The sequence below is a fragment of the Onychomys torridus genome, chromosome 5 (assembly GCF_903995425.1).
Source record: "Onychomys torridus chromosome 5, mOncTor1.1, whole genome shotgun sequence".
Lineage (NCBI taxonomy): Eukaryota > Metazoa > Chordata > Mammalia > Rodentia > Cricetidae > Onychomys > Onychomys torridus.
In genome coordinates, this window is record NC_050447.1 from 122,913,418 (window position 1) to 122,940,621 (window position 27,204).

Below are 27,204 nucleotides of genomic sequence, written 5' to 3' on the forward strand. Positions count from 1 at the left end.
AAAAAAAATCTATCCTGACATTATCTCTGATACTTAGACTTACAATTTGAGACAGGGCCTCATGTTGCCCAGGCTGGCCTCAAACTTCAGGTCTTCCTGCTTCAGCGTCTCTAGTGCTGGATTTATTCAGTGTATAATCACCACACCCTAGAACATCTTTTATTGTATCCTTTAGGTCTGCTTGACAGTGCATCTTAGTTTTGTTTAATAATATAACTGATACTATTTTCTAGAGATGTTCTGGGACCTCTAGGGCTTGATGTCTTCAGTTTAGGAAAAACTTTGGCACTAACTTTGATAGGCTGGTTTCTGTCTCTCTTCTAGGTTAGTCACATACATGTTAGATGGATTCTCTGTCTTGTTAGCCCTCTGCTCTGTATTGTGCAGCTCTTTTCCTCTCCATGCTACATTCTGGTTATTTTCTTTGAATCTTTTAGTTTAGCAATTTTTTGTTTGTTTGTTCAAGAAAGGGTTTCTCTGTGTAGTTTTGGTGCCTGTCCTGGATCTCGCTCTGTAGACCAGGCTGGTCTCGAACTCACAGAGATCCGCCAGGCTCTGCCTATCGAGTGCTAGGATTAAAGGTGTGTGCTACCACCCCCGGCTAGTTTAGCAATTCTTTTTTGTTATTTTGTCTTTTTTTTTCCCCCCAGAGCTGAGGACTGAACCCAGGGCTTTGTGCTTGCTAGGCAAGCGCTCTACCACTGAGCTAAATCCCCAGCCCCAGCAATTCTTGATAGCTTTTTCTCCTCTCTATTTCTTCTCTTTGGTCTAAGTTGTTACCTTTCTCTGTCCAGTTCATATCTCTGTGGGTAATTAGTGTTACACTTCTCAGAAAACATTTGGGAATTACTGCTGCACCGCACTGTCAGTGTTACATCCCTTTAATTAATCTGATGAATGCTTAATGTTGTTTTTCTAAAAACTTTAAATGGTTCATTTTTATCGTTTCCAGTTCTCCTCAGAAGTTCTGTTTGGTCTGCTTCTTTGAGTGGAGCAGCATGTGTGTCTGGTACCTCAACAGCTGGCGTCCCTCTGTGTACATCCGGGTCTACGATTGTGAAGTTGTTTTTCAGTTTTAGCATTTATTACAAAACAAGACAGGTATTATTTATTTATTTTTTGTGAGAAGTGTCCATCTCTTAGCACAGGTGTAGGCAGGCTCTCACGTCCCTTAGATACTTTTTTGTTGGCTTTTACTCATGTTTACCTGTGTGTCAGAAATTTTATGTGTGGAATTATTTTAGAAATTATTTGCTGCCTAGCATTGTCTTTCTCAAGACAGAATTCTAGGTCTGTGTCTGCCAAGAGGACTGCCAGGCTGGTGTCATTGTGACCTCTCTTTGGGATTGATTGTTTTGAAGTGAAGCTGCAGTTCCTGGTAAGGCCTGCCAGCTTATGCCCAGGGTTAACAGACTAGAGCAGCAGTTTGCATACTGAGAGAGGGTTCATGTGGGTCCTAGCCTGTCAGCACTGAAGGTTGACCCTCCTTTGGAGAACAGACCCAAATGCCTGTTATCTCTGTCTTGTTAGCAGTGCCTCCGAGCAGAGATTTCTGATATTTCGTCCAGTTTTTCTAGTTGGCTTTTGCCACTGAATTGGCTCAATAACTCATTTGAACAATACTTTAAGTGAAGATCTCACTGCTTGGTTGTGTGTCTGAGATACACACACATCCCTCCTGTGCACTGAAGATCATTGTTACAATTTGCATTTCTTTGATTGGTAGCAACAATACCTTTTCATATATATGACATATGTATTATATATGTAAATATTTAGTATTTATGTATCAGGGCTGCAGAGATGGCTCAGCAGTTCAAGAGCACTGGCTGCTCTTGGAGAGGACCCCAGTTCAACTCCCAGTACCCACATGATGGCTCACAGACATCTGTAACTTCACTTCCGGGGATTTGATGCCCTCTTTTGGCCTCTTCAGGCACTGCACAACATGCAGACAAAGCACCTACAAACATAAAAGATGTGTATGGAGTCCAGCTTGGCCTCCAATTCACTGCTGTTGCAGAGGGTGATTTGAACTCCTGGCCTTTCTGACTCCTCCCAAATGCTGGGATTGTAGTTGTATACCATGACAGCTGGATAGGACTTATGCATTCTCCATGTTGATAGTCAGATTGGTCATCTTTAGCTTTTGGACTAGGACTGTGTCATGTAAAGTTCTTGATTAACTGTTTAGGTTTTAAAACTGTCTCATATGGCTTCTTTGTTTTGTACCTTGGTTAGACTAGGCGTGCCTTCAGGACATTTACTATTTAGCTCTCTTGGTCTTAGGGTTTCTATTGCTGTAAAGAAACACCATGACCAAAAAGCAAGTTGGGGAGAAAAGGTTTTATTTGGCTTACACTTCAGCATTGCTGTTCATCAGTGAAGGGAGTCAGGACAGGAACTGAAACAAGGCAGGATCTCAGAGGCAGAAGTTGATGCAGAGGCCATGGAGATGTACTGCTTGCTGGCTTGCTTCCCATGGCTTGCTCAGCCCACCTTCTTATAGAACCCAGGACCAGCAGCCCAGGGATGGCACCACCACCATCAGCTGGGCTCCCCCATTGATCACTAAATGAGACAATGCCCTAAAGCTGGATTACAAGGAGGCATTTCCTCAGCTCAGGTTCCTTCCTCTGATGCTCTATAGCTAGTGTCAAGTTGATGCACGAAACTACCCAGTATACTTTTTGACTGGACTTCTGCTTAGGTATCATGAAATAACACATTTCTTGCCAACTGGAGGGTATGTGATGGGAGCTGGGTGTTTCCTGCTTCCAGGTTCTTCAGGCCCAGAACAGCCAGCAGGCCTGGTATGTGATCTGCTGGTCCTCGCTCTCCTCCCTGCCTCAGGGAAGTGCAACCTGAGGTTTTCCCTGCTTCTGTGAAATCAAAAGGAATGGTTCAGAGGAAGAACCATGTCATCAGGTTAGATGCTGGGGCCAGTGATGATGTGTAAGGCCAGTTCCTTTTGTGTAAGTAGTTAATTTTTATGAAAGTAGGAGCTGTTTCATCTAAAATACTCAAAGATGCACCAAGGTCCAAAGAACAAAAGGGATTGAAAAACTGCCTCAGATGGTGTGTTGGAGAGGTGACCATTGTGGACACTATCTTTGGTCTCTCCTACATGCCAGTCACATGTAGTTTGGTACTGTGGTTTCTGGCATGCACTGTGCAGGTTCATGATGCAGAACTGAATTTGCTTGACTTGTTCTGTGGAAGAGCTTGGTTCAGAAGCATAATACACCTGTGCTTGGGACCAGCCCTGCCACCACTTGGCAGGTCTGTCTTCAGTTTTCTCTTTATACAGTGGGATACCTCACTGCCAGCTGAGGATACAGAGTTCATAGATTCACAGCCCTAGAATGTATGCACTGTTGCTATAATCATCATTCCCCCAAGTATCCTGCATGCATCTTCTAGAAGGTACAGAGTGGTAACTGCTGAGTACTCAGTGTAGTCCACATATTGAGAAACTGAGGCAACTTTCTGCTTCCTCTGACCTCAAAGATAGACTGTGGTTAACTTGCTGATGGCAAGTCCCAAGTCCCAGGGATCCACTTGGGGTCCATGTGATTACAATGAGAAGTGAAAGGATAGGGTGGGGGCTGGTATGTGTATTGTCACAGGGACTGTGACAATACTGTATGTCAGCCATTCTCCTAATGGTACCCTCAGGTTTTATCACAAGAAACAGTTGCTCTATTTAGTAGAGAGGCTTTGTGACTTGAAGCTACCCCTTCTCTCCTCCACAGGTGCAGCAGTACCGAGTAGCCATGACCGCCAAGGACTGTTCCATCATGATCGCACTCTCCCCTTATTTACAGGGCACAAGGTGAGGCACCATTGCATGACATCTATCTTGGTCTAATGGTTCTGTGGATGATGGTGGCAAGGAGGCTCCCATATTTAGAAACCCTACCTGATGGGGCTACTGTAGCTTTGTTTGAATCTCAAAGGCCTTCATTTTTATCTGAAGGATAGGAGCTTTTGTGTGGGTGTGTGTGGTTTTTTGTAGCCCTGGCTGTTCTGGAACTCACTTTTTGGACCAGGTTGGCCTTGAACTCACAAAGATCCACCTGCCTCTGCCTCTAGAGTGCTGGGATTAAAGGTATGTGCTACCATGCCCGGTTAGATGGGAGCTTATTTATTAACTCTTATTCTCTAGAAACTTATGGTTTAATTAAAGGCATTTCTGGATAATAACAGACTTTAAAATGATTCTTATTGTATATGTTTCTATTTCTATTAATATCTCTTAAATTGGAATGTTCATTATTTTATAAGACAGTACTCTAGTAACTTAGAAGTAGTGTAAATAATGTGGTAGATTCCTTTCAGAGGAAGCCCAGGCTCCATCCAGGTCAGAATGCTTGAGCCTTTCCCAGGCTGCAGAATGTCCTAATGTTCACAGCCGTTATGTCATTTTTAAACCCCCAAACAGTGTGTTGTTATTCCCACTCCTCTTCCGAGTAGCCAGCATGTTTGCCGCCACTCTCCCCAAATGTTTGGCTAGTTGGAGTCACCTCCCCTAGCTTTTAGTGGTTCAGGCTGAGCCCCATCCTCGTGTAGTTAGCATCTTCAGCATTGATCTTCAGGCATGCCAAACCCTACAGACTTCTCTGGCGTCCTCCACATCTGACCTGTGTTCCTGGGCTAGGGTGATCATCTATCTTTCTGATGTTTTTGAGCTCCATGGTTTCTGTCAGGTTCTCTGGCACATGCAGCACTGTCTACTTTGTGGTACAGCATGCTGAGGAACATTTATAGGGCATAACTGATGAAGGAGCCCTTCAGTGGACTAAGGCGCTGTGCTAGATGAGGGCCACTCCCAAACCTGGCCAAGGATGCGGTGGGAAAGGAAGGGCTTGAATGCAAGGTGCTGCTCAGATGGACGCTGATTCAAAGGTTGACAGCTGAAGGGCAGGCTTGTGCGTCATCCCCTGCACCACCAATGTGTCTATTTGCATGGTGTACAGTTGTGTCATCTGAGAAAAGCTGAAAGCTGGGGTCATAGGGGTGTGTATCCAGATGGCTGGAGGCACAGGATCACCAGCCATCAAGTATTTTATCGGTTCCCTTTTCCAGAGATAGGAAGATTGTCTCACTTTTGTGCTTAAAACAAAACTGAAATACCATCATGACTCGGAAATAGTAGACTCAGAGGTGCATAGTTGGCCATAGTGGACGGCTCAATCTGACCCACATCTCACTTTTGCCTTTTTAAGCTAGCAAGGTGATAACAGTCAAGGGACACTTAATGTGGACTCGCCCACCTCCCCAGTGTGACTCAGTGTAACTTTTCATCTCTGATTCTGACTCTCAAATTCTCATTGCTGGAATCTTTAGAGGCTAGGAAATGTGGTTTTGCAGCATAATTTTGATTTAGAAGTTTGAAAACAATGTACAAATGATATGGTTGAGTTATGATGCAACTATTTGCTTATGAAATTTATAATTTTGTATTAATATTTAATCTCTTAACATTTCATCCTGAGCTATTTGTCAGGCATGGTGGTTTATTTCCCGTTACAATAAATGCACTGATAAAAATGAATTTTCAGCTGGGCAGTGGTGGCACACGCCTGTAATCCCAGCACTTGGGAGGCAGAGGCAGGTGGATCTTTGTGAGTTCGAGGCCAGCCTGGTCTACAAAGCAAGTTCCAGGACAGCCTCCAAAGCTACAGAGAAGCCCTGTCTCGAAAAAAACAAAAAACAAACAAAAATGAATTTTCTTTAGCGGTCCAAGGTAAAAAAGTACGGAGAAAAGAAAAACAGGTAACAAGCCGTTTCCGTTCTTAAGTATTTTATGAATACTGATTCAAGTTTATTTAATTTTAAAATGTGAAATGTTTGAAAGTCTGAAAAGCTTTGCCATTTGGCATTATGCTTCCTCAAACCTATTTTGAGGAAATTGAGAATTTGTGACCAATTTGAAGAGAGATGACAGACCAGGAAATTCTGACTTGTCTTTGCAGAGGATTCTGAAGAGGAAGAATGGGTACCGCCCTTGGAGGCTGCCTTACCTGCTAAGGTCAGGTCTCAAGGCAGATAATAGGCCCATGTATCAGGAGGCTCAACATTGGGTGAAGCAAGAGCAGAGGAACTAGGGGGATGGCAGCAGGACACTCCAAGTTACTCTACTGCTCTGCTTGTCTGCCCGTGGGAAGAGTTGCTGGAGTTTGTGACTAGAGAAGGATGACCTCCACTCCTGATTTTTCCTTGGAGAATATTCACAGGCATTAGCCTTCTTTGAGAAAGGTGTGCTCACCAGAATTGTACCTAGCTTAAGGAAATACACTCAGGGAAACCAGAGACAAATTAGGGCAGGGTCCATCCTAAGATGCACAAAAACCCAAGCTGAATTTATATCCCTGAATTTTAATGGACCCCCATGAGCCTCTGGCTGCCATTTGTCTCTGTCATAGTTGAAGTTCGTAAGTCATCTTTCCGTTGCTGCAGGCTTTTGAAGAGTTTGGAACTACCAGGAAAGTTCTTATTGCTACTTGTCCCTAAACCCTGCCATGTCTATTACAAAGAGCATGTGCTCTGGCTTCATTGTTTGTCTCCTGGCCTCCCTTGAAGCTGGTTAGTGTCTTGGAGAACAGCTATCAAGGTTAAGAGAGCAGCTCTGCAGCCCTAGGTTACTCCAGTACCAGTTTCCAGGCTCCCATAGGGATATGGATGTGGTCACAGCAGCAGGGATAACTGTGCCTGGGCATTTGATGAGTCTTAGCCATACAGTCTGAAGGAGACAAGCTTTTCAGTGTTAAGGGGCTGGTGTACACTGGCCTGTGCCTTTGGCTGTCCTGGAGCTTGTGGTCACCTGTCAGACCTGTGACTGGGCCCAATTCAGTTTTTCCCTTTAAACAGGATTCTGGAACAAGAAATGAGAATCAAGGCTTTAGTGTACTTTAGAACAGGCCCATGTATGTCAGTTCTTCCAACTCTAGAGTTTTTGAAACTGATACTTTGTCTCTTCTTTTAATGATTTCTAAATCCACAAGAGTAATGATCATGGAGGAACCAGAACTCCCTAACAGTTCCCTTGTGCCAGCCTGGGATTAGATGCCATTCAGGCAATAGTATGAATGCTATATGTACTGTTTTCAGAAAGTTGGATACATTGCAACCTCAGTGCCAGGTTTGAAGTTACTTTGAAAAGGTTTTCAAGTCAGTGTTAATACTGTTAGAAGCGCATGACTTCTGATGTTTATAAAATCCACAAAGGCCCTGAGAAACAAACACTGAGGATGTGACCTGAGAGTTAACACAAAGGCAGCTCGCTCTCCAGATGTGAAAAGCATGAGGGAACTGGTTCTCAGCAGCAATGGGAAAGCACATAAAGAGAGTCTGTTCTCAGCAGTTGTCCATCTGGCTGCCGCACAGCCCGATCTACTTTTCACTTTTTCTTAGTTTTTGTAATACTTGGCTCATGATAAAGTGACTTTTCCAGCATTTGTTAATACCACTGGAACATGGGGAATATCACTCATGCATTCCACATAATGGCTTTTCCACCTTCTGTTCTTTTAACCCTCTTCCCAGACACAGTGCGCTGTGGCCCAGCAGTCACTTACCTGTGCTAGTGTGTGAGGCGGGCATGGACAGTGGAGGCACACAGACACAGAATGGGGGCTCGGAGAGCTGGACTGGGAGGACCGAGGGTCTGTGTAATCTGAAATTCTTCTGTTACTTGCAGCTCTGACCAGAGGCCTGTTATCCCTTCATCAAGGTCCCGGCTGGCCTTCTCTGTGTCTGTACTGGACCTCGACCTCAAGCCCTATGAGAGCATTCCTCACCAGTATAAACTAGACAGCAAGATAGTCAACTATTACTCAAAGACTGTGCATGCCAAAGACGACACTGTGAGGTCGACTCGGTTCAAGGAACATGAAGATTGCACATTAGTTCTCCACAAGGTCTAACTTTTTCCCCCTGCGGTGTCTTTGAAACTTGAATGTGAAAGTTGAATGACAGAGCTATTTTCAGTTGTGTTCGGTGACTTGGCTGTGAATGTTTTTGCTTTTAACCCCTGCTGAGGTTAGACTGCCTCTCAGAGACAAGGAATTGAAGAGCACTAGAATCTTCTAGGACAAGGAATGTAGGACGTGAGTGCTGTGTCCCAGCAAGCCATCTGTTTTCTTAGAGTGGAAGTGTCCGTTAAGCCCCAGGAAAACATCCTGGGTAGTTCTTCCAAGCAGAGCTCACGTCTAATTCTCTAATGCAAAAAGCCTTATTATTAAGACCCAAGGTTTGGATCTCCTACCACCAGACTCTTGACATAGAAAACTTGAATTGCCACAAGTATCTTACAGTTTGGATTCAAGAAAACATGGATACTACTGGAACTTTCCCAGTTGTTAACTGGTCACTTTCTTAATGCAAATCACACATCAACACAGGCTTTGGGTGGTTCCCTGCTGCAGAGCGGTCAGGGGTTAGTGTGGACATTGGTTCTGAGTGGGTTAGACTCAGGTCCCTGTGGAGGTACTGAAGCCCAAGGCTTTGTAAAGGGGCGGCAGCAGGGAACACCAGACTCAGGTCAGGATGGACACCACTCACAGGAGCATTGCTTTTGTTGTTGTTTTTTAAAATTCTTCATTATGATTTTAACTCTAGGGAGAGCTGAGGCATTCTTTCCTACCTGAAATTGCTGCTGTAGAGGCTGGAAGCAGAGCTGTACTCAGAGCTGCTGTAGTCAGCTGGGTGGGTGTGCCTGACAGCCCGGAGTTTTCTTGGCACTCTGGTGTCTCGGGTGGTTGAGGAACAAGGTTCCCTTCCTCCTAAGCCACATTCATCCCTGGGGTTAGCTCTGGGGCATGTTAGGTATTTGGGTCTAGGGCCTTGCTGTTTTCATCAGGGCTATATAGAAGGCTCCTAGCTGGCACTGAGGATTCTTACTGGGGTCACCAAAAGTGTGCCTGGCTGCTATGAAATCATTGGGAGTTTTGGCTTCATTTTTTATCCTATGGTAGGCTGTACAGACTGATTATTTATATCATCCTTTTGAGAGATGAATGAAGGCTTATTGTAACATAGTAGTAAAAACCATGGAACTGTATGAAAATGCTACATGAAAAATGAAGAAAATATTTTGCTGATTGTAAACTTTTGTGGGAAATTTTGTGATAATTTGAGAATTATACTTGTTTGAATCAAGTGACCTCCTATAGAATTTGTTAAATTCTGTCCTAATATTCTAACTATTGAACACTCAGGTAAAGACACTTGTACATTTGGATCCTTGACTTTCTTTTGACTGGTGTATGCTAGGATATGTGTGTATAACCTTCATCTAAGCCATTGCTTGAAGGTCATGTTCTTATGACTCTGGATGGGCAGCGGAAAGCGGCCTTCAGTTTTGTTTTGACTCAATGTTGACTGGTTTGGAGGCCAACTAGCTAGGTTGTGTGTGTGTGTGTGTGTGTGTGTGTGTGTGTGTGTGTGTGTGTGTGTGTGTTATGCCTGTTGCCACAATAGTGATCTTAGAGCAGTTTTGCGAAACTTATTTCTGGAACACTGGCCTCTCTTGGAGAGTTACTATTTAGCAAGAGGCTAAACAATATAGATAGGCGGATGGAAACAAGTAGCCTCTCTTGTGGTACAGAACACAGATGGAGCACCCTGTTGATGTGGGCAGGGCCCTAGTCCACCATGTTCTGATGTGCTCTGCTTAGTTCAGGATGCCTACACCAACCCGTCACCTTGGCAGCATAACAACAGTTAACTGAGGGACTCACCAAATGTTAGCTCTGCGTCTAAGATGATACAGCCTTAGACTGAATAGTTCTTTTGTGGTGCTGGGGAATTGGATCTAGGGCCTTGTACACATTAGGTAATTGTTCTACTATGGAGGTATATTTCAGCCTTTGTTTTCTGAGACAGTGACTCACTATATAGCCAAGGCTGGCTTTAAACTTGGGATGCTCTTGTGTGCTGGCATTATAGTCATGAATATTCAGATTGTGAGTGTGTTTTCAGTGAGGTTCCCAAGTAAAAGGAACAATGCAGTCATCACTGTCAAACGGTCCTACTTTTGTAGGAGGCCAGAAGGAGTGTCAGGACTTTCTGGGAGATGCTGCCATGCAGACAAGGTGGGTAGCTTTGGACTGGACTGTGTCTCATGCTGTCTTGGGCCATCTTGATGTGAGGTTGGAGGCACAGCTCTTCTACACTCATTTGAGAATGGACAACCATTCTTGGAACATTTTCTCAAATATTAAACGTATTTGTACAAAACATTATTACATGTTGCTTTTAACATATCTGAAAAGCTTTATTTCTATGCCATGGAAGTTCTATGTAATGTACCACTAGTACACACAAAAGCATGTTCGAAGGATGTGGTTTCTAATTGGAAAAGAGCAAATGTTCATACTTAACATAAGTCACATGTTCCTCAGCCCAGCATCTTATTCCTATAAGCTTGCCAGCAGGAAACTAGTCATTTTCCACACAAAGCAATTTTATCAGGCTGTCTAGAGCAGCTTCAATTCCAAGAACTCCTAGCAGGCTTCGGAAACGCAGAGGAGCAGTTTCTATGACCCTGTTCTTGTCCAGCTCCAGGGCTGTGAAGAAAACACATTTGGTAAGAAACCTTATAGTGTCTGTCTAATAAGACCTTTCCTCCCCCAACAGCCATGCAGGGATGCTCTAGGGACAGGGTGGAGAAGACCAAGGAGTGTTGTCACCTGTAATTTGAGGGAGAAAATGCCTTGCTTCACACAGCCTGGAAAGGCCTCAGGACAGTAGGCCTGTGCTGTCTGGGTAGTTACTGATTATAGTACATTAAAAGGTGATCTACAAAGTACATTAATGACAATTTCAACTTCTGATTCTTCCCATGTAAACTCTTTGTTGGGTATACTGAGAAGTCTTCTGGAAAGGGTATCCATGCACATGGAGACCTACCTCTCTCTGGGACTTTGGTGAGAAGATCCAGCTTCGGGAAAACCTTCCCTTCCTCATCTATTTGTATCCTCCAAACAATCACCAGTTCAAACCTGAAAAAAGGGCAATGTTTGGTGCTCTTGGAAATAAGAAAGATTAGCCTCTGAGCATGTCGTCTCTGCTGGCCAGGCTCACTTTCTCCTAAGGACCTCTCCCCACAAAGGAAGGTGTGTGATTAGTTCTATGGGACAGTTTGCAAACTTGGGCCACAGTAAGAAGCTTTGTACCCACACCATGGCAAACATCAATATGATAAGTAATGGGACAGGCAACAGGATGTTCCTGTGGTAGTGCTGGGGCAGTATACTTTGAAAATGATCTAAAATTGATAGAAAGCTGCACACACACTTTCTTCATGGTGGGAATTTTCTTATTCTAGGAGAAGCTCGTGAGCTGTATGGCAGGAGAAACAGGAATGAAAAGCCCAAACCCTCAGGACCTGAGGAATACAGTCAGAACTCCTCACTGGAGGATGAGGCATGAGAAGTGAACTACAACCACATGACAAAGGCCAGCCCCAGCAGCCTGTGTAAGGAAGACCCTGCTAGAAGGCAGACTAGGTATGGTTAGGCTGTTGATCTAGGTCCTGAGGACCTAGATCTGCAAACACAAAGGAAGAAGTGGAGAGTGCTGTGGGAGGGTGCCGCCCAGAGGTTTCGGTGCTAGTGTAGAGGTGCGCCTGTTTACCTCGCCTTCTCTGAGGCTCTGGTGACCTGGCTTCCTATGGCTGCCCCTGTCTTACACCCGCCCGCTCCCCCCAGACACAGACACACACTTGCACACCCCCACCCACTTGTCTGCCTCTCTACCTTCTCTTGGCCTCCAAGGCCCTGAAGAGAACTGCCTCTTGCTGTCCCCAGGCCAGCGTTTAGCTCCTCCAGCCCTGCATGCCTTCCTACCTTTGCCTTCCCTTCACGGCCACACTGCAGCCCAGCTGCCCACTTTTGGGGGTGTCTGCTGTGATTCCACCCATTTCTCCACGGGATACTCCTTAGTCTTCCTTAGGTAGTTCTTAGCTTCTCCTATGGACAGTGCTGGTTCCAGGACTTACTGCTGCACAAACTTACCCTGGCTGTCTGGCACTGTGGATCTCCATGCAGTGGGAACAGGTGCCCTCTGAGAGGTTCACGCTATCTGGGTACTTTTCCTGTATGTGAAAATAAATGGTTACAGTCTGATACATCTAGGAGAACCAGCATCCTGAAGGCCAGCGGAAGAATTCTGGAGCCTGAAATGCAAGTGTTCTATGTGCTGTTTGCTGGTGCCTGCTGTACCGGTCCCTCTCCTGTCCTGACCTCTTCTGTCACCCCAGGAGCTCATGGCTGTCCCTTTCCAACTGCACTGTATTTCTGCCTGCCTACCACTTGGTCCGACTCCTCGTCAACTCGACATCCCTCAAACTAGTGTTTAAAGGGCTTTGCACAATGGAGATTTAGTCTATGTCAGCAAAGCCTTTTGAATTGAGGCTCTTGTGGGTACTGGCTGCTATCCTGCTATAGCAGATACACCAAGTCTGTCCATCCTCACAACTCACCCAGATAAGCTTCTGCCCTTGAATTCTTGACATGGGCCAGTCCCCACCCAGGTGCCTACACTGTAGTGGAGGTTCCAGGCTCCCACTGTGATAGGAAAAGCATGTGGTTTGGTGTCGGCTTCATGGCCGACCTGTCCTATTCCTGGTTTCAATGTTCTGTCTATAGAGAACAGGAATGGGTTGAATGTCACAGATTTCTAGGTGTGTCATTCTAGAGGAGGTATGGTTCCTCAGATAGTATGACTGCTCTGGACATGTCTGCATGCTTGTTTTCCACAGGAGGACCTAGGAGTCTCTAGCATAGCAGAATTGGTACACTCACTTATATCACCATGACAACAAAGCTTGTTTTCCAGGTATCTGAATGGAAGACAAATAGAACTGATATGCATAGCAGTGGCCCCTTTTGTCTGTTCTTGTACAAACCGACTACAGGGTTAGAGGATAAAGAACAATCTTGAAGTTACCTTGAGCTTTTAAGGTTTCAAGGCCACCTTTGAAAGGTCCTTCCATGTATCCTCTCAGTACCTGAAGAAGAGATGCTTCCTGGGGGTTATATGCCTAAGTCAATCAGAGACTGTGAGGTGCAGCTGTTCTGGGGCAGCCGGATAGCTACTGTGTCACCAAGGGCTAGGACTGGGACCTGGGGCAGCTCCTTCTAGGACTGTAGAAACTGGCTCGATTAAAGCAGCCTAGGTCCATCAAATAAGGTTCCATGGGGACAAAGACATATTACAACCCTTAAGAGAATACTACGCCTGGGTGAGCCACTTCTGGCATGGAGAGCCATGACTGCCAGCATCTATGCATGCTGCCACCAACAGAGAACACATCCAGACACCAAAACTGGGGTGGGCTGGTGTACTTTACAGATAATTACTAATTTCAGCAAAACAAGATTTTAGGAGAAAAATGTATACCTAAGTGATTTCAGTGGAAAGTGTTGGTTGATGTTTAAACCTCAGGCTCTTCCAAATTAATAACAACTGTTTGAGGAACGTGAAGGAGTGTGTGTGAACGTGGCAGTTCAGCTTCCAGACCGTGCTTGGCAGCAGTACATGAGGCCCAAGGGAGTGCGGGCTTGGGCTGGCTCCACGGTGGGGCCTGAGGCTTGGCCTTCAAGCAAGAGGGAATGGATTTCCACTCCTTAGGCCTCTCTGCCTCATGAGCAAAAGGAAGACTCAAATTAGATGCTTTCACTAAAATGTATACTCTTAGCTTTTATAGTGCAGACAGGAGTACTAACATCGGGCAGAGGGCAGGCATTCAAACATATGCTTCAGGAAAGCTGGGACTTAAAAGCTTCTTCCACGGAAGTTAAGGTTGCTGCATTTAGCCAACTTCACTCCTTGCCTCATCACCTCAGCTCTAGAACAAAGTGGGGAGCAGGAAGGAATTAAAAGCTGACAGCCTGAGCAGACCCCAAGAATAGCAGCCTTATTATAGTTACCAATACAAGTGCCATTCTTTTTTCTTCCTTAAATAATTTATTTTATGTGCACCTACATGTATGTCTGTGTGAGGTGCCGGATCCCCTGGAGCTGGAGTTATAGACAGTTGGGAGCTGCCATTTGGGTACTGGGAATTTAACCTGGGTCCTCTGAAAGAGTTAAAGTACTTTTAACCTTTGCATCATCTCTCGAACCCCATAAGTGCCATTCTTAATGACAAAGATATAGGAGACTTTGAGGGGGAAGGCAGAAGAGCTGTGATAAATCATCAAACTAACTATGCAAAGTGTTCTTGAAGCCAGAGATCACTTAGGTTTTTTGTTTTTGTTTTTCAGACAGGGTTTCTCTGTGTAACCCTGGCTGTTTTGGAACTCTCACTCTGTAGACCAGGCTGTCCTCAAACTTGAGATCTGCTTGCCTCTGCCTCCTAAGTGCTGAGATTAAAGGTGTGTGCCACCACCACCTCCCAGCTTCGATCAGCTGGTTTTGAGTAACAGGAAACTTGAGATAATTACTATATTTGACTTTGATAAAGGGAGGAGTTAATCATGGTCTGAAAAGGCAGGGATGTACATGTTATATCTTAGATTGTATTCAATGAAAACCAGTAAGACAACGAAAATGTTTATCAGAAACTCCACCAAACACATTCTTCCATCAGTAAAGCCAAGGCCGAGACATGGGAAGTACGTGGCCAGGCTTTTGAAGGACAGTCTTGGGCATGCTCTGTCTAGTGCACAATTAGATTCTGCATGTCACCAGGAAGGCTGTTATGGAGGTGGCTGTTACAGCAGTCTCATGCATACTAAACCAGCTGGCTCCTGTGCTTCCACTCCAGGGTCCCAGGCTCTCTGGCTCTCCAGGAGTGCTGGGCCTGAGTGCCACTGAGAAATGTTGAAGCTGTGTGTTCACTTAGCTGTGTGCCATATGGTGGAATTTGCATGGAAAGACAAAAACAAAACCTTGATGTTTATGGTAGAGGAAGGAGGGGGTGTTGCTGGCCATTTGATATCCAGCTGTTTCACACTGGACACCCAGGGTATTGGGGCACTGGCTGACTGGAGTGCAAAGGAGCTATATATTTTAATAGAGCTTTATAGGGCTGCCTGTGCTATGCTTCAGCCATATGGCTCAATACCATAGAAAAGTGACATCACCTCCCCTCTACTAAATTTCCATGGGAGCCAACTAGAATCAGGGAGTCCCATGGACAATTTGGAATTTCATAGATGTCAGTTCATCTTGACTTCAAACAATTATTCCTAAACAATTGAATGATTTAAAAAAAACACCTTATAATAGCATATTAAAACAACTAGAACACAATTTTAGTATATTCCCAAGGTGGTAAAACTATACCACTTTGTGATTATCCAATGTTTTCTTTACTCTGTAAGGAAGCTCTGTGGCCTTTAGGTGTTGTCCCCAGCACAGAATTAGAAACATTGACATATATCTGCTACAGATGTTCTGTTCTGGACATTTTAGACAAGTAGAACCCTATTGTGTGAACCTGTTTTGTTGACACACTTATATTTAATATATTTTCAAGGCCCACCCACTACCTTAAATGGCCAGTTAATATAGTATATAGATAGATCAACTACTTCAATGTATCTGTTCATTAACTAATAGATCATGGATTAATTTCACCTTTTGCCTATTGGAAATAATACTATGAACATATTAAAATTCTTAACATTAGTTTTTTTTTTTTTGTTTTTTGTTTTTTGTTTTGAACCAGAGCCTCTCTATATGGTCTTGGCTGCTCTGGAATTTACTATGTAGACCCAGGCTGGCCTCAAACTCAGGATCTGCCTGTCTCTGCTTCCAGAGTGCTGGGACTAAAGGTGTGAGCTCTGATATGTGGAGACAGGGTTTCACACAGTAGCTCTGTCTGGCCTGGAACTAATTATGTAGACCAGGTTGGTCTTGAACTCACAGAGACTGGCCTGCCTTTGCTCCACAGGTGCTGAGATTAAAGGATTTTATTTAGATCAAATGATGTGTATGCGTATATTCATGTGCATGTATGTGGGTACCTGTGGAGGCTAATGACATTGGATTCTCTGGAGCTGGAGTTAGAGGTAGTTGTGAGCCACCTGATAAGAGTGCTAGGAACCAAATGGGTCCTCTACAAGAACACCACACACTTTTAAACACTGAGCCATCTCTCCAGCCTTTTGTATGCATTTTTGTGTGAACATCTGATTTCATTTCTCTTGGTTATACACCTCAGGAAACTGCCAAGTCGTGTGTTTGCATTTTAGCCATTGGAGGAGCTACCAAACTTTACTGGTTGATGAAAAAAAAATGTGTGTTTTGGGGTCCTCATTCTTGTATGACAAGTATTTTACCGAGTGAGCCAGTCCCAAGATCATATATATATATTTAATTGTTGATGAGGTGTTTTGAGTCTTAAAATTAGCTCTTGACAAACCTTTGTTATGTTCTGTGAGAAAGGAGACAATTTTATCCTCTGGCCTATAAACTATTCCAGAACCAACTGTTGAGCCCTTTTGCTTCTTCACTGTCCTAGCTCTGTTTACATTTCAGTCACTTGCTGTTTTGAAAGCTAGCCTTTTACAGAGACGTGTGCTCATTAAGCTTCTACTGTGGGCAAAACTCTGATTCTCTGGGACTGATGCTAGGACAACTGGGTATCTTCATATAAAAAGGGATACCATACACAAAACATTAAATGAATATGTGGGTCAGAGACATAACATAAAGAGCTGAAGTTATAAACCTAAAATGCCATGGTAGAAAATCTTTGTAATCAGGGCTAACCAAAGATTGATCAAATACAAAGTGAAAAGCAATGACTATGGGAGATAGAATTGTCTTTTTGGTAAATTGGTTTCATCATAACTGGAAACTCTTAAAAAGTCATTGTAAAGACACAGGGCAGCCTTAGATTGAGTGAAAATCTTAACAAAAAGATGTGTAAACAATCCACTTTTAAATGACTGATAAAGGATAAAGATAATCAAATAGGCATATGGCAGGAACGGAGCATCACTGGTTATTAAGCAAATGCAAATTGAAACTCAGTCAAGATGACTGGTAATGGAGCTTTGATAAGAGTCCTACTCAGACCACAGTGACTGCTGGGGGGCTAGGGGGTCAGCATAGCCTCTCTGCTGGGGATAATATGCCTTGGTTCCCAGCTTAGTCATTTGTTGGCTGGGTAACTTTGGGAAGTCACTTTTTTGTTTTCGTTTTTTTTTGTTTTTTTTTGTTTTTTTTTTTTTGAGCTGAGGATCGAACCCAGGGCCTTGTGCTTGCTAGGCAAGCGCTCTACCACTGAGCTAAATCCCAAACCCGGGAAGTCACTTTTAAACTGTTAGCCTCAGCTATTGTTCAGTTTGAATAGTTTTGAGTTGACAGAAATTGCATGTGGACATGGGGATGCTGACTTCATACCCTTCCTCACCCTGCTTCCCTTTAAGGACACTTCTATATTTTGGACTACTCAAGCCAGAACATGTCCCCTTCCAGTGTCTCAGCTGCCAATAGTGTCCCCTCTCCTCAATCCCTGCAGACTAACACAAGCCCACATCTGGATAGCTTAGGTGCAGCAGCTGGCATCTGTGGCTCATTCTGGCTTTAGTGCCATACCCAGAAGCAATGGCAACCATCATGAGAGCTGCCAGAAGAGGCTTTCTGTTTCTGATGTTCTTTGTATCTCTGGCTGGCTCTCTACCTTTCTTCCGAACTGTAGAAGCATCCAGTCAGTTGTTCTCTTCATGACCTAGATCACTGTTTATCATGAGCCTCCTTTTCCCACCTGTCACACCCTGCTCCTTAATTCTTACCATTTGAAAGACTGGTGCTATGGTTGTGGTTCATGTTGTGCCCCTCCGCACCCCCAAGAAGGAACTCTCCAAGGAGTTGATAAGATTGGTAACCAAGACAGCCTTGTTCTTAAGAGTTTCATTACAGCCTCTGAGTGGAAAAAGGAAAGGCAAACTTGTACACACACCAACAGCCATTTCTGTGCCTGCCTTGCACACAGATGCTACAAACATGTATGATCTCTGGTGGACACCTCTTTTCATGTTGGTGAATCCACTAGCTCAGGTCAATAGAACTGATAAGGGAGAGAGGTAAAGGGCTTGCCTTTCTAAAGACATCTCTTCACTCTTGTTTGACCACTTCCCAAACACCAGAAAGCCTGAGGCACCTCACCCCTGGCTCTGAGATCCTAAAGGCACTTCTGGAGAGGCAATGAAAGAGAGTGACTTCAAGTCAGAAACTAACCACGACAGAGTAGGCACAGTGTAGCACCCATCTGACAGGAGCTCATGTGACTCGGCCTAAGGCAAGGTTGGCAGATACCACAATCCTTTAGTTAGTGTGGCATGTGAATCAGGCTCACGCTTCCATGGCTGTGTTTCAGATTGTCATAGCAAGCAAAAGGTTAGCAATTCTAGAGTAACTCTGGAGAAGAAATCCTCTCACCACAGCCTTCTGAACTGACCCAACCAACCCCTCTAGCATCAGAAACCCATTTTGGAAATGTTCAGATTAGCACAACCACCCAAAGGGAAGCACAGTATATACCTGTGTTGATATTTTGTTTCTTTATGCTCTTAACAAATAAAGCTTGCCTGGAGATCAGAATGTGGAACTAGCCACTAGTTAACCATAGAGACCAGACAGTGGTGGCACACACCTTTGATCCCAGCACTAGGGAGGTGGAGACAGGAAGTAATATGGCTAGGCGGAGAGAGGAATTTAAGGTGGGAGGAGACAGGAGCTCAGCCCTTTCAGGCTGAGGAGCTGGCGATGTAAGAGGTGGCCGTAGCTGGCTCCTTTGTTCTCTGATCTGTCAGCATTTACCCCAATATCTGGCTCCAGGATTTTATTATCAAGACCAATTAGGATTTGTGCTACACATACAATCCAACTCAAGTGCTGACCCCTGCCCTGGCTGACAGACTGTATAGATGGTGCTGGCCTGTAAGTCCTTTGATTACATAGAGAATGGAAAGACTGACTATTCCCAGGGCTTTTAAGCCGTTTTCCTCTAGAACTATATTTTTTCAAGTAAACATTCCAGGAAGCAATACAAACAGAGTTGAATGAAGTAGCTGTGTTGCCAGATTACATCCTCCAAAATATTATCCTAACTTTCCTGGGCTTGGTCCTATGATCCGAGACACAAAAACACTGGCCCAGCCACAAAGTCCACACCAAGTCTTCTGAGTTGTAGGAACAATGGGGCAAAGCTGCTCACTGGCTCACCTCACTCATCTGACTCTCATCAGAGGTCCATGTCATCAGCAGAGGAAGTAGGGCATTGAGAAAGAGCTGCTCAGGACCACTGCTGGAACCATCCATGAAAACTGGGAACAGTAGAGGAGGTCCATGATGAATACTGCCTATCCAGAGCAACTTCACAAACATATATCAAGTGTTGCTCACAGAAGCAGACAACTAGAACAATCTCTATTCCAGGCTCACAGGCCATTAACCCAGGAAAGTCACAATGTCATCACAGCACCAATGATCATGAGCAAAATCCAAGCTCCAGGGGAACCTTGTCCAACCTAGGTGTGACTTGTGGTCATTTAACCCTGCAGATGGCTTGGAACCTTATCTGGAATTGTTGCCAAACATTTTCCAAGTGCAGAACCCAAAGGGTGGACCCCACTCTCACGCTCTTGGTCTGTTCCCCTCCTCTTACGCACCTCCTGTGTCTATACAGATTTCAGAACTGGGGGAGCTTAGATTGGGAAGAGACCTATTATATTGGAATTATATTGCAACAACATTTTTACCCCAAAGACTTGGGGAATCTTAAGAACAAGAAAGTAAGCATGGCTAACCAGCTGGTGGCACCAGGGTAAGGGAGAAAGGCCAATCCTATGCAAATGAGACTATAGACTGCAAGCCATCCCATGCCCTTCTGGGATGGGTTCTCTATGGCTTCCAGGCTAAGGACAGTTGAGAAAATTCAAAGGACTTAAAGATGCACGAAAATGACCTGAAAGTCAGCTCTGAGTACCCACAATGATATCTCACGGCACAGTTACACATTCACTGAAGTTCACAGAGTCTGCTCAGGGGTTGGGTGTCTTAGTCAGTCTTCTGTTGCTGTGAAGAGACACCATGACCAAGGCAACTCTTATAAAAGAAAACATCAAATTGGGGGCTTGCTTACAATTTTAGAGGCTTAGTCCATTATCGTCATAATGGGGAACATGGCAGTACACAGACATGGTGCTGGAGAAGTAGCTGAAAGTTCTATATCCTTATCTGCAGGCAGCAGTGAGGGAGGGAGGGAGGGAAGGAGGGGGGGGAGAGAGAGAGAGAACCTCAAAGCCCACCCTTAGTGACACACTCCTTCAATAAGGCCACATTTCCTGTTCCTCAAATAGTGTCACACTCTGATGACTAAGCATTTGAGTATATGAGCCTATAGGGGCCATTCTTATTCAAGATACCACAATGGATATGAGGCAGGATAGAAACGGTGAATTAAGAGAAAGGGAAAGCTGCCCTTTATCCTGGGGTTGATTGTGCTTTCCACTGGCTCAGGTTTAAGAAGCTTCAATAAAACAGATAAGGGAGAGCGGTAAGGAGCTTGCCTTCCTAAAGACATCTCTAGCTGGATGGTGGTGGCACATGCCTTTAGGCCCAGCCCTCAGGAGACAAAGCCTGGTGGATCTTTGTGAGTTCAAGGCCAGCCTGGTCTACAGAGTGAGTTCCAGGACGGCCAGGACTTTCACAGAGAAACCCAGTCTTGAAACAAAACAAAACAAAACAAAACAAACAAACAAAAAAAGACATCTCAAACATGGACACTGAAAACAAACCATGCTTAGGGCCAGGACATTGTGGCCTTGAATTTAACCATTATTAGCACTTTGCTTAACCTTTAAATTTTATTGTAAATTATATCTATTTAGCAGTATAACAGAAAGCCACAGAATCATTCCTATAGCTATTGTAACGACACCTTAGTATAATTCTCTTAAGAAGCCCATAGTCATGTCTGGAGTGTGCATCTCTAACAGACTTATGTTCAAAATCTTAAGCTCACACTATCCCTTTTCTTCCTTTTTTTCTGGCTTGTCCTCAAATTCTTTTTTATGTAGCCGAAGACCTTGCTTTCCTGACTGGAGGCCAATGAAGAACTCTCGGCTTTGGTGGCAGTGCTGCCTGAGGCTCCAACCTGCTGTTGACAAGAACACAGAGGCCCTCTGCCAAAAAGCCCTTTGAGTCAGTCTAGCCCTGTATGGAAGGCAGGGACTCAGAAAAGTGGTCCATTGTGGGTATCTTTTGGGAGGAGCCTCTGTCACTCCAGGCAGTTCAGGTGTTCCTAAGACTCAGATCTGCCACCTAGGGGCTGGAGATGGCCTGGCCTTGAGGGATAAGACCATGTTCTGTGCACAAAGTCTAGTCTAGTCTATTTTCTCCACAGTGTTTTCTTTTGGGAACTGGCCCTGGAAAACTCATCAAAGCATAGCCCCTTGCTACAGTCATTGGGATGTACAGAACAGTCAAAGCTCTTTGGAGCAAGAGCTCTGCTGGCCTGTCAACAGCAGTCCCCAAGCCTAAGATGTACTTTCTTTCCTTTTAACACCCCCTACAGGTGCCATTTCTGTCCCTTTTGATTGTTGGTTCATAACCCCTTAGGATGACATTCCTTTGTTTCCATAACCATTGGTCTCTACTTCCGGTTTTGGTGGGGAGTGGGGTACATTTCATTCTAATTCAAGCAAAGCTACAAAATTCCTCAAAAAGGGATTTTTATAATTTCCTATTTAAACTGCCTCTGTTTGTCTACAATCTTTGATACTATGACTTCTTGATTTCTGTGTGAGGAGGTAAGACAGTGTGCCAGGCTAGCCTGTGAACACCTTATAGGTGTTTTGTCCTCTGACCTCCCCTGACCTAAGCCTGCTCCCAGGGTGAGAGACCCAAAGTTGCCTTTTCTATGGCATAGTAAGTAGTACATCCACAGAGAAAACAAGTTCTATCTTCTGCCCCACTTTCTTATTCACATCCACATCAGACACTCAGAGAGGGTTTTTGAACTAGAAATCACTTTATCTTTGTCAGGGTCTGGGGATGAAGCCCATCTACTACCCTATGTGCGCCCCTCCTTTTGGCCCCTTCTTAGTCAGGTGACAGAGAGATGAGAGCTGGCCTGTTCTTAGCCTGCCTAGAAAAACAGAACCTCTGTGGTTTTCCAAATGCCCATGTTCAAACAGCTCCATCTCAGATCAATTTGAAAATGTTTAGTGATTTTCTCGGTAAGCCAGGAGCTGCTGCTGACGGCACAAATCACAAGGTAAGACTACAGCCATGAAGACCCTGCTCAGAAATCAGAACCAGAAGCAACAAAGGGAAGCCAAGTCCTAAAAATGAACAGACACTGCAATATAATTTCTCTATAACTTACCAATGGAAGTTATGGGATGGAAAGCTTTTTTTCAATATATGCTTTTGACACCTTTGTTGAAAATGAAGTGGCTATAGTGTCATGAGCTTATTTCTGAGTTCCAGATTCTATTTGTTTTGTGCCAGTATCATAAAGTTTTTGTTATTATGGCTCTGTAGTATAGTTTGAGGTGAGGCATTGTGATGACTCTAATACTGCTCTTTCTGTTTAGGATTGCTTTGGGTATTTGGATTTTTTTGTGCTTCCATATACATTTTTTAGATATTTTTTTTCTAGTTCTGATAAGAACATAATTGAGGTTTTAGTGGGGATTTCATTGAATTATAGAGCACTTTTCATAATATAACCAATTTTTACAGTATTCATTCTGCTGATCTACAGTCATGGAAGGATTTTCCATCTCGTGTTTTCATTGTAGAAGTCTTATCTTCTTGGTTAGGTTTATTTGTAGCTCCCTCCCCCCAAGTTATTGTGAGTGGTAATTTTTTTTTTGTGGAAAGTTTATTAGTATAGGAAGGCCACTGTTTTCTGTATGTTGATTTTGTATCCTATAATTTTGTTGCAAGTATTAATCATATCAGAGAGGGGGGGGGAGATAGATAGATAGATAGACCTAGGGTCTTTTAAATATAGGATCATGTCTACAATTAGATACTTTGAATTCTTCCTTTCCTATCTATATCCCTTTTCTTCCTTCTGTAGATCATAGGTTTTCTAGCTTTCTCTTCTGTTGTTTGTTTTTGCTCTTTTAGGGGTCCTGATACCGAGCTCCCAAATAAATCACACACGGAGGCTTATTCTTAATTATGAATGATGAATGCCTGGCCACAGTTTGGCTTGTTTCTTGCCAGCTTTTCTTAGCTTAAATTGACCTACTGGACTTTTGCCTCTGGGCTTTTACCTTTCTTTATTTTTGTATACCTTTCTTTCTTACTCTGTTGCTGGTTGTGTAGCTGGCTGGCCGGCCCCTGATGTCCTCTTCCTTCTCTTGCTCCTAGATCTTTCTCTTCTCCTCCCTCTCTTCTCCTTCTATCTATTCTCTCTACCTGCCAGCCCTGCCCATCCATTCTCCTGCCTTGCTATTGGTTCACTCTTTATTAGACCCTCAGGTGTTCTAGACAGGCACAGTAACACAGCTTCACAGTTAAACAAATGCAACATAGACAAAACACACCTTAAAATAATATTCTACAATACTCTTCCCTCTCAGAAAGTAGGCCATACCTGCCCCCACCATATAACTCTCTGTAGAAAGAAATGACAGTCACTGCTGTGATGGTTGGATCACATAGATCTCAGTAGAAAAGCAAACCCAGCTTGCCCTTTGTAACTGCGAGATAAACCTATGGTACTATCTAGTAAGAATTTCTCATTGTCCCCTGAAAACTTATAAAACCAGAAAATTCCCTTTGTTCTGGGGTGTTCTGAAGAGAACTGAAGAACCTATCTCTTCCTTCAGGGTCCCCAGCATGTTATACATGGTGGCTATCTTTCCTGATGCAGCTCCTGTCTGGGTTCTGGAAGGAAGGTTCTTACCTGCTTCAAGGCCACCTCAAGCTATCTCTGGTGGGATGCTGTATCTCTCATAATTGCTTTCCTACTTAAGAGCTGCTCAGGGACTCACTTTGGTCTCAAAACTCTCCTAATAAAGCTCATTCTGGTGTATGTAAGTTTTTTTCCCAGCTGCTTTTCTGAGCTTACTGCTCTGACCTGCATTGCACTTGCAACTTGTCTTATTGTTTTAGCTAAGACTATAAGCACTATGTTAAGAGAGAGAGAAAGAGAGAGAGGGAGACAGACAGACAGAATGCTATGCAGCCTAAGCTGGCTTAAAACATGAGATTCTTCTGTTTAGTCTCCCAAGTACTGAGATTATAGGTGTGTGCCGCCATGACCAGCTCAACAGTCAAAGTGTTATATTTGAGGTTATTATTTATTGGTCATTTAATTTTTTATGGAATCACAAACTTTTGTTAGAGTCAGTAGGATGATGATGGTGATTAGGTGATTATTATTATTATTGTTGGTTTTTCGAGAGAGGGTGTCTCTGTGTAACAGCTCTAGCTGTCCTGGAACTTGCTTTATAGATCAGGCTGGCTTTGAACTCACAGACATCTGCCTGCCTCAGCCTCTTGAGTGCTGGAATTAAAGACATGTGCCACCATGCCCTGTTAAGCTACATATTTTACAATCATTTTGTAATACAATTCCATGCTATGCTTGTGAATGACTCTGATGGTAGGGGAGGCAGTACAAACAAAAACATTTCTGTTGGTAAATGTGATTTCCTTTTAAAAGCTTTGTTCATATATTCTCCATCTAATGCCAACCAGTAATATGAACAAACACCAACCTTAAAAAGCCTGAATCTTAGGCTGCAGAGATGACTGGGAGATTAAGAGCTCACTGCTCTTGCTACACCTGCTGCTTTTACAGATAGATGACCTGTATTTGGTTCTCAGAACCCACATGGTAAAGTAAACCTTGTTCCAGGGGATACAAAGAAGCCCTCTTCTGGCTTCTTTGGATACTAGGAACACATGTGGTACATAGATATACATGCAGGCAAATACTCATACACATAATAAAAATAAACCTTAAAATAGAATTAAAAGAGCCTGGAGACTAGAGAGATGGTTCAGTGGTTTAAAGCTCTTGTTACTCTTGCAAAAGGCTCAGGTTAAACTTCCTACATGGTGGCTCACAATGATCTGTAACTACAGTTCTAGGGGATTGGACACACCCTTCTGACCTCTGCAGGCACTAGGCACATATATACATGTAATGTGAGCCTCAATGGTCTATATAGATCAATTTATTAAGGAAATAAATTGGGGAAAAAACAGACTCACTTGTGGGATGATTCATCCCTAACAGGCTTGAGGGCCAGCCAGCTCAAATAAGTAAAAAAGATACTCTCTGAGAACCAACCTGGGTCTGCCTAAGGACCTTAGCAACAGCCGCTGAAACATGATCTGAAGATGACACAAACTAATGAGAGGCAGCCATGTCACACCAGCAGATGCATATTCATCAGCCCTCCCCCCCCAAGGGTAGGGTGGAGGGTATATAAGGCTTGCCTCTTCCTCAATAAACTGAGCTTGTTGTTTTGATAGTCTCCCAGAATCTGTGTAGTTGACTCTGCGCCTACTTGGCCCCCTCCCCCAAAGGGAACAACAGCAAAGGACCCTGCTACACTCACTGATACAGGATAAGGTAAATTTAGTTGCAGAGACCTTGGAAAGCTGGGTACTGATCACACACTGCCTCACAAAGCCTGATCCTGTCTTTACCACCCAAGAGAGCATTACCCCCTTTCTAAACCTCTCTTTTAAGCCGTTACTAGGCAGATAAATGCTGCCTCTATCAGGCCAGATAGCCCAAGGTCAATGACAGAGCAAATTCCCACTACATATACATATATATAAAGGGAAAATATTCATATACATAAAATTTAAAAAGAGCCTAGATATAGTAAAGGTACTTCCTATGCTTTACTTTTTATTAACACCCATTATCTATGTAGAGTAAGGTAATAAAAATAGCTATTCTGGTTCAAGCCTAGAAGCCTCTTGTCTTTTCTTATCTTTCCCACACAGGCAGACCATCATGCTGGGGAAATGTGGGGTGGAGAAGACCCTTTCTGCCTCTTAGAGAGATTCTGAACTTCTATCCTGTTCTGCTTCTGTCTCTCACCCCAAGTACAGTGGGATCCCCAGAATTAATGAGCCTTCCTCAGGCTTTTTCTGGCCTTAAGATGTCCTCTCCCCTGCTTCCTAGGTTCCAGGATTTTATTGCCACCTTTCTTTCTCCTGACTCTATGCCTATGCATTATGTCTTAGCGACAGGGTCTCCCTGTGAGCCCTGGCTGGCCTGGAACTCACAAAAATCTACCTGCTTCTTCCATCCTTAAGAAAAAAGAAAAGGGTTCCTGGGAGAAAGGAAGCCAGACAGGAGGCCAGCTTTGGTTACTGAGGTTACAGGGTAGGATAAACTTACTCTGTGCTTAGCAGTTCTAGTGCTCAAAGATCTTTTATCTAAGCTATCATGTCAGATCTGCCTTTTAGAGGCAGAGATGGAGAATCATACCTGTTTTTAAGGCAAAGACGGCTCATATACGATGTTTTAGTGTCCTGGAACCAGGATGGAGACAGCGGCTGAGCTGGCCTGCTCCTCCTTTCCCTGTGACCCAGCTGAGTTGCGAGTAGCGGAGACAAAAGGGGACTGCCAAAGCAGGAGCTCCAGGGTGACCTTGATCTTCTTTCAAGGCCTTTCTCTACTGTTTTCTGTACAATTTATTATTTTTCACAAGTTTTATATTAACAGAAAAAGTACCAAGAGTGTACACAGCTTGGGTATAAAACCTTATTGGTAGCACCTTACATTAGTATAGATGGCTGTACTAATGAACCAGCATTGAGGCATCAACAATATAACAAGTCCCCACTTTATTGAGAGCTCCTTCATTTTACTTCTAGGATCCCATATCACATTTGAGATTAGTGAGTAAAGGCCCCAGTTTACTATGTTCTTGCTTCTCTGCACTCTTCCTGCTACTATCACTAGTTTAAGTAGCATACATGGTTATTTGACCAAGTGGCTTCCATGTTTTGTTGAGAGAATTTTAAGAACAGTTATTTGGGTCCTGGCATAGCCCCTGCCTTACAGTCTGGCCACAGACCACAGAGACAGCTCCATAAACACTCATCACTGCTGCCTTCACTGTGGCCTGGCAGGGTGATAGGAGCTTATTATGGCCTCCCAACTTGAAGGAGATAATGGAAGAGTAGCAACTGCTGTGTCTTTATCCATTTCTCTATAAAACATTTTATAACCGTTCATATTTCAAC

The 27,204-nt window shown here is 43.9% G+C and overlaps 2 protein-coding genes across 7 annotated transcripts in view; one reads left to right on the plus strand and one right to left on the minus strand.

Annotated features, from left to right (window-relative positions):
• Positions 1-27,204, plus strand: part of Ippk (inositol-pentakisphosphate 2-kinase) — a 64,871-nt gene that overhangs the window by 33,591 nt on the left and 4,076 nt on the right. Inside the window, exons 12-15 of one of the 6 annotated variants that reach the window (XR_004944997.1) lie at positions 3,756-3,835; positions 7,703-7,922; positions 10,046-10,097; positions 11,333-11,513. Coding sequence is in view for 5 of the 6 variants with exons in the window: in XM_036187988.1 (XP_036043881.1) it covers positions 3,756-3,835; positions 7,703-7,922; positions 10,046-10,097; positions 11,333-11,436 (456 nt within the window). In the remaining variant the exon portion in view is untranslated. Of the gene's footprint in view, positions 1-3,755; positions 3,836-7,702; positions 9,245-10,045; positions 10,098-11,332; positions 13,987-27,204 lie in introns of those variants that run through there. The other 5 variants (XM_036187988.1, XM_036187989.1, XM_036187991.1 and 2 more) reach the window with 5 other exon arrangements.
• Positions 10,276-27,204, minus strand: part of LOC118584055 (centromere protein P) — a 195,340-nt gene continuing 178,411 nt past the window's right edge. Inside the window, exons 6-8 of the mRNA XM_036187997.1 lie at positions 12,021-12,100; positions 10,915-11,006; positions 10,276-10,571 (exon numbers count right to left, since the gene is read on the minus strand). Coding sequence (XP_036043890.1) covers positions 10,444-10,571; positions 10,915-11,006; positions 12,021-12,100 — 300 coding nt within the window. The 3' untranslated portion in view covers positions 10,276-10,443. The remainder of the gene's footprint in view (positions 10,572-10,914; positions 11,007-12,020; positions 12,101-27,204) is intronic.